Source organism: Phaethon lepturus, unplaced genomic scaffold (genome assembly GCF_000687285.1).
Source record: "Phaethon lepturus isolate BGI_N335 unplaced genomic scaffold, ASM68728v1 scaffold13105, whole genome shotgun sequence".
Lineage (NCBI taxonomy): Eukaryota > Metazoa > Chordata > Aves > Phaethontiformes > Phaethontidae > Phaethon > Phaethon lepturus.
In genome coordinates, this window is record NW_010539930.1 from 3,401 (window position 1) to 11,145 (window position 7,745).

General features: G+C 38.8%; 1 protein-coding gene across 1 annotated transcript in view; it reads left to right on the forward strand.

Annotated features, from left to right (window-relative positions):
* Nucleotides 1–380: 380 nt before the first annotated feature.
* The window catches only part of LOC104620927 (UV radiation resistance-associated gene protein-like), a gene marked incomplete at its 5' end in the record, with an annotated part of 12,862 nt that continues 5,497 nt past the window's right edge, over nt 381–7,745 (forward strand). The window contains one exon of the mRNA XM_010287288.1: nt 381–472. Coding sequence (XP_010285590.1) covers nt 381–472 — 92 coding nt within the window. The remainder of the gene's footprint in view (nt 473–7,745) is intronic.

A 7,745-nucleotide genomic window follows, 5' to 3' on the forward strand; every position in this document is an offset into this window, starting at 1 on the left:
AGGATGACAGATGACACTCGCACACAAATAAATGTTTTGAATTAGTGAATATAGAACATTGTGTTGAAATTTGGTCTTTTCACTTAATGGCTGTGTTTTTATTAAGCTGTGAGGCTGCTCTCCTGTTACAGATAGGAAACGGAAAAAGTGTAATGAGGTTTAACAGTCAGATTGACTGATTATTTTGTCCCTGTTCTTGGGTGGGTTTTGCTAATACGAGGTTATGAGTATTAAATGGAACATTTCCTTAAGGGGAATAGATCACTTGGAACTGCTTGATTATCCTACACGTTCTTTGAAAACCCTGTAAATTAACTGACCCTAATGTTATATTCATTTGGAAAGCTGTGCTAATTCTAGGTTTTTTTCTTTTCTTGTAGCTTAGATATCAACATGGGCTGAGTACTCCAGATCTAAGGCAAACTCTTCCTAACCTGAAAAACTTCATGGAGCTTGGGCTAATGGTTAGATGGTAAGTATTTTTTGTAATTAAAAAGAAAGAGGTGGATGCTACAAAAAATATAGATGTAAGGTTTTTTCACAAACAAGCAGCAACTCCTCATAAGAATTAAGCATGCTTGGTGAAGATTGTGACGTCTCTAGAATACAGGCCATGTAAGATGTCCACAATATTCTACTGTTTTTTTCTGCTCTTTTAACATAATTCATGTGACAGGCCCACAACACTTCTTGCAGGAGTGGTGGGGTGGGGGAAGACTCAAAAGCAATATTTTTCACTAAAGGGAGGTGAATTAATCATTCTTTTAGGACTATATCGAAGGGTTGGGAGCAGAAGCACCTTCTGTGATAGTCTAGGAGAGTAGAAATGCATAACAACCTTAACAGAACAAGTTTTAGCCTGGTCAGCACCTGGCTTCCCTTTTGCTTTAAATGTGTAGTTCAGGTGAGCTGCATGGGAATCTGAATTATAATCAGCACAATTTGTCTTGAGTATAATTGCTGCTGATGAAAATAGCTGTTGCATGTTGAGTGTTGTTCCTAAATGGGAAGCAACATTAATAAGAAACTGAAGGTTTTAGTAACCTTCCATGGAAATCCTGAGTGCTCCTGCTCGGATTCACTTTGGAGGATCCAGATGGACTCTCCACTGTCTGTGTAGAAAAACAAAGCAGAATGGTTTCTGTGTTACAAGTCTAATGTTAGTGTAGCCATCTCTTGCAGCAGCTCTTTGAGCATGAGTCTTCACCAATTTTCCTTAAACCCACTGAGATAAGGTTTAATAAATTTGGAAGGCACAGTTCACTAGCAAGTGTATTTCTGCAGGTGTTAGATGTTTTGTATTACCTTTTTTTTTTTAATTTATGGTCTTTGAGTTGTGCATGCTCATGCAGCCTCTTACCTTAAGCAATTATTTTGTCTTTCAGTCTCATCTTCATTCTTTGGGTGCCTGAATTCCATACAAACATAGCATTGTGCCACTTTAGGATCCTTAGGTTAATTATTCACTGCTCCAAAGTTGCACAAGTCTTGCGTGGTCCCTGTGTCATACCTGGCCTCATGTAGATGCCCTGGATACTCCAAGGTATTGAAAAATATCATCCAGTGTGAGGTAACTCCACCAGGTTTTGCTGCCAGATGCTCTGGTGATGGATATGGACTCCCTCGCTGCTTCAGTTGATCTGAGAAGTAATTTCTTCTGGCATATATGCTAAATTGAGGTGAAAGAGTGCTTTTAGTCTTCCTAACGGAAACTAGTTATTCCTAATATAGAATTATTAGATAATGATAAGCTCATAAGATAATGAGCTACAAAGCACTAATAGCCAAACCTTAATATTTTTGGGCTTGTATATGGCTTTTAGGGGAGACTCAAAACCAGGCTTGAACCAATTTTTAAATCTGATGTGAAATGATGCTAAACATTGTGGCACCAGCCCTTCTTTAAGAGCAGAGTTAAAGCTTTCTAGTGCTCTTCATACTATATCTGAATTCCTTACCTGTTAAACCAGCAGAAGTAGCAAAGCCTTCATTAGTGTAATGCAGACTAGTTTCTTGCCATGCTCTGCATGACAGGTATAGAGGCAGCATAGCATAAGGTGGATTTCTGTAGTGATGGAACTACTTGTCTGAAATTAATGCAGAAAAAGTGGTACATGATAAATAGTTTTGGGTTGAAAAACAGTGGGCAAACTGCTGGTAAACAGCCTTCTCTTATGTACCCATTTCTGCAACTTTTAAAGGATTTTACTATTCCAACACCATTCTTACTGCTGTATTTTAGTAGGGTCTTGAAATGTTGGTAAGCTCTAAAAGTATCTTTTTTTAATTTTTTTTTCCTGCAATATGCAGAACATTGGAAGAACGACACATCAGTTCTAACGACAGTATATGATCACACATCCTTTTATGCAAAAACAAAACCAAGCCTCTTGTTATTGCTCCATTTGAAAATTATAAGAACAGGCTTCAAACAGAGTTAATGCCTCAGAGTAGCACAGCTCAATATATCAAACCTTGGGACAAAAATTCTACTTCAATGGGTAACAGTGTTGAAAATCCTATGGGACATTATCATGCCACAGCTCCCGCCAGCCCTTATTTCTGTCTCACTCTTTGCCTTTGTTATCTTTCATTCCTTGCACAGAAATGCTGATCCATGTGAACTCTAAGCTAGTGTCCAAATCACTTATTTTGGGAGAAGAGTCTTGGCAAAGGAAAACAAATACAGGAGTAGAAAAAGTGTCATCTTTGAGCAATACTGTAAAAAGTATTGCCTGATGGAAATTCAACTCTGCCAACGTAACAGTGGAAGTAAACGGGCCCTAAAAAAAGGAAGATCAGTCCCTTGTGCAGTTTTTTTTCTGTCAGTAATTTCAGGCACAGCAGAAAAGATTCTCCCTGCTTTTCTTATCCTTTAACAAGATGCATAAAGAAAAGCTTTCTTCATCAGGGAAAATACTAGTGTGAGTTTTCATGGGGTATCCTTCACTATGATGTAAAAGTCCTAGGAGGACGTGTGGTCCCCTAAGCAAATCTGAAAATTAAGGGCCAAAGTACCTAAACTGTGATTTCTGTAGCACTTGTGTGTACTCGTCAGTAGAGTGGGAAGAGTATAGGTGGTGGATGGTCACCTTCAGTCTCGAATAAGCGGAGGTGGGATGACTCTTAAATGGGAATTGTCTAAAAAGCATAGGTATCTGTTCTTCCCTTCTGGGGTGTGCTGGCTTTGAAAGAACTGATAATGGAAGCTTTAGTTACTCCTTAGAGGTTTTATCATCATACAAGCAGGGTTTTCTTTTCCTATAGGTGATACATAGTCATTAACAAGACAAAACACATTTTTTAGCTGGATAATATTTCAAAACATGTAGGAATATTAAGCATAGTTCTCCGGGAGTATCGCATTCCCTCCTTCCCCCCCCCCATGAATGTCTATGCTTCATTTCCTTCTCACCTCCAAGACTTGTATGAATAGTTGTTCATGTTTAACTTTTTTTTTTTTTAAGGCTAATGATTCCAAACAATGCTTCTTAGTACTTCGTAATAATATAAATGGGAATGAGGCTTTACAGGGAGTCTAGCTCAAGGGGAAAACTGGCTAGACTTTCATAATCGGGCATTGCGGAGCACATATTTAGTGGAGTACAGATGCCCACTGTCTTGTGGATAGTATCTGATTACATATATTTAAGGATGCATAAAAGTCACCAGCTGTTAAAATGAAAATTTGAAGGAATTTTTTGTTTTCAGGATACTGTAGGTGAGTCACCTGATACCCTCTGCCACAGACCATAGTCAGTAAAGTATTTCCAGGTTATCCTTCATTGGCAGGATGAGAGGAGGAGCATATGAGGCAGTGATAGAGTTTTTCTTATCTACAGATTTGCTTGCACTGCCTGGCTTGTTTGGTTTTGTTGTTGCTGGTCTTCAGTTTCCTCAGGCACTGTATCTGGGTTTTGCTGAATTTTAAGTTCTGTTAAATCATAATGAGTGGTAAACACGAACAGTTATGCTGTACTTGGGTTCTCTTTGAACAGGACAATTTTTAAGTCCTAGCCCATGCATGCTCCTCTGTTTTGCTTTAGGCTAGAGAATCTGTATTTCTGTGCAGTCTGGCATGGAATTAATCCCCTAGTTATTCAGGGTAGCAGAAATACGTAGTCATTTCAGGCTTAACCTCTTTCACTGATAAGCATCTGTTTAGACTTGAGTACAAAATCATTTCTTTACCCCTCCAAACTGAAAACCAACAAACAAAAAAGCCCCACAGCCTTTGTAGAAGATCCCATCTATTTCATACTTCTATCAGAGCAAATTTGGCAGTGGCCTTTAAAGTCTCAGCTTTGGGCTTTCATGAAGTCCGTTGTGCTGTCTGGAGCTCTGGGGCCAGCCCTTGGCCCTGTTTGAAGGTCTGCAGAGTCCAGTGACTTTGCATCAAGGTTTAATTGCGTTGCTGCTGGATCCCTCTGCCTGGTGAGATTTGTGTTTTTTCGGTTTCTCAGGCATGACACTTAAATGATTAATACATGTTTTCACATCCCAACATGCATGATTTATTGCAGCAATCTTGCAGGTCTACAAGCTCTGCTTCCCTCTTCATATCTCTCCTGGCACCTATATTCTGCTGTGTTTACTTTTCTTCCCCCTTACCCCTACTGCAAAACATTATTTGTACTGTATGTAGATGAAATCAAGATAGATCAGTTGGTTCCTGCACACACTGTTACAGAGGCTACAGAACTGCAAAAACTTATTTTTCTGATATCAAATCTGGTTGTTGGCTCTCGAGATGAAAGATGATGAGCCAAAGTGGTTGTCCTTTTAGACTGTCACAGTTGTGGTCCCCCAAATCTTTTCTCTTTCCTTTTGGGAATAATTCTCTCTGTTTCCAATTTTTTAGTCCTGGAGTCTCACTGGCTTCCAGAAAAGCAGCTCTTTTTTAAGATTAGCTTTTGCTGATGCCAAAGGCCCTATGCAGTTTTTTCTTTTAAATTCTTTTTCTTTTGAGTATGCAGTTTATTCCAGCTTTTGAGAGAGACCAAGTCTTTACTTACGTGTATGTAGTCTGTACATTTTGAACGTTGTTTTATTCCTTTTTGCATGTTCAGATTTATTTCAGGCTCTTTAGATCATGGTTGCATTACATCAAGAGACTCTTTCATTTTCTCTCCTATTCCTCAGCTTAATTTTATTTACACTGTGTAACTTTTGAAGGATAGTGTTTGTGATTATTAATGGCAAGTAAGTACACTGCAAACTTGAGCAGTCCAGTGAGAAAGACATTTTTTTCCTAGTGAACAGATTAGACAATAGGCTTATCGAACGCTGGCAAATATGAGATACTCCTTTAGAAGGTCTTGTCTGTAGTCAGGGAGATGGCCTTTTGAGCCCGCATTTAAAAGCTTTGCTTGAAAATACTTGTGTGCCAAGGCTTAAACTTGTGTTTCCAAGGTATGTCTTGATTCATATACTGCTAGATTCAAGAGGAGCCTAAAACTTAATGTTTGAGTTAAGAAAACTCTGGTAGCTTAATTTATGAAGCTTTTTTTTTTAAAGCGTGTGTCAGAATTTCTTAGCTGCCAAAAGATGCAATTTCACCTTAACTTCATCCTGGCAACCTCCCTTTGTAGCCCTGTCACTATTGTGCGTTATTTAACCAGTAATCTCTAAGAAGGTGAGAAACTATTATTGCTTTTTAGCACAGTTGACATGATATTGGCTTGGAACTGTACTTGGAGCTTCAAACATTTCAGATGGCTATAAACCAACTTAAACACCTTCATTTAGCGTTCTTTCTGCCATGAGGTCATAGTTTGCAACAAAAAAGATCAAATGGTGTTTAAGGTTTTTTTTTTTTTTCAAAGTATTCTCATACCAAAGAGCTGTAGCTGTGGATTTTGGCTCTTGGCCAGACAATCAAGATTTAGTATTTTGACCAGCTGTGATCCAGTAATGTTCCTCAGAGGAAACATTTTGTGGGGAGGAAAAGATACATATTTGAGCCTGTGAATTGTATTCTGTCTCTCATACTGCTTTACAGTTTCTCTGAGCCCTTTGCAGACAGATTAAATAATCACAAGCGAATCTGACTGAAAAAACTTTTTCTTTTAATCAAAACTACAAACAGATTACAACCAGAATCTGTTCACCAAGAAAATAACTTTAGAGGTGTTTGTGTCCTACTTTAATCACTTTATGTCGCCTGTTTACAGCACGGAGTCTGCGTCTTGTGCCTTAGGTCTGTAAGACTGCCCAAATGGACTAATATTGACTAGTGAAAACTAGTATTTTCGGGAGAAAACAGCTACTTTGCAGTTTTGTTGGCAGTAAAACTTACACTATGAATTGGCTTTTGAGATTTGGATGCAATTGAAATGTTGAGATTGCTGATGATGTAATTCTCTTATCTATAAAGTCTAATAATTCTGAGGTTTCTCTTATTTTCTTTTTTGTTTTTAAATCAGAAATCCTGCTTCCTGATAACAATTCAGCATACTCCTATACATAACCAGTTCTAGTCTGATCCAACTTGATGACTAAAAGTCATTAAGGCCTGATGACAGTTCATCAAATTGGATTTTTATACTCCACTAGTCGCAGGCCGTTCTTTTTGGACAGGTGGCCACATCTGTTTGCTGTCTCAGAAGATTGACCAAGTAGTTGTGGCTGGAAGCTGAACCAGCTCAACCCTAGTCGTTCAGGTCAAGGTTGTACCTTAGAGTAGAGGGCTGTGCTCCTGTAAGCCAAATTCTTTTCACTGGTGACGGTACCTTACAGTCTCTAAAGTTTCTGGGTAATTGGATGATGGTTTTCTAACGTGACTTCCTTTACTTATGTATATATTTTTTATTAATTCCATGAGCTGTGAAGCTGATAAAGCATCTCTTTCTCTGGACTTTGCCTTGATGCCATGCAATGAATTCTGGTAACAGTACAGCCTTTTCCTGAAGGAAAAGGCAAATGGAAGAGAGACCCTCTGTCAGCTGCTTGTTTTCATGAAGGTTAATAGCAACTTTGTATTTCTGAGCTCTGTGCCTCTCTGTAAATGTTACTTTTGAACCAAAACCTCAACCTCTCATTCTCACTTGGAAAGAGGTGATGGAACTGGAAAAGAACCCTTGACTTAAGTGCTTAATTCACTGCCCCTAGAGCCATTTTCTTTTTATTTTACTTGCCTGCAAGACTATGACCATTGTTCTACTTAAAAGTATAGAGCGAGCTATTCGTCTTCTGATGATTGCCTTCTAGACACTTGTCACTCAGCCTAAAATAGTTTCCTTAGGTTGCCCCTGTGGTCAAGGCGAGGCATCTTGAGAGGGTGACTCTCCTGCTGATCATAAATGGCTCTCAATAGGGCGTTACCCACCCTTCTCTCCAGTCCTCGTTTTCTTTCTCCAGTGACTGTGGAAGGAGCCTAGGCAATGAATGCTTAGATGGCTGACCTCCAAAGTCCTTTGTGCATATTTACTTTTATCTAAATGCCTTAGATAATATTTGATAAGCAGTTAAGCCGTTCTGTTGACTTCATTCCAAAAAAATCAGATTTGGGCTGTTATCCCCATATTTATTACTGAATGAATCTAAGCCTATCCTAGTCATATTTGTTGGCAGCAATGGACAGTTTCAGAAATCTGCCCACGTATGTCTCTAGCAGCTTAAAACCTGGTTTTGCAGCCTTAAGTAAGGTCCATTTCATTGCATGTAGTTTAAGGAACCTGGCTGCAAGTGCTTTTTCTTCTAATTCATTAGTTTGCACGCTTGTATGATAAATGAAGATCATTCCT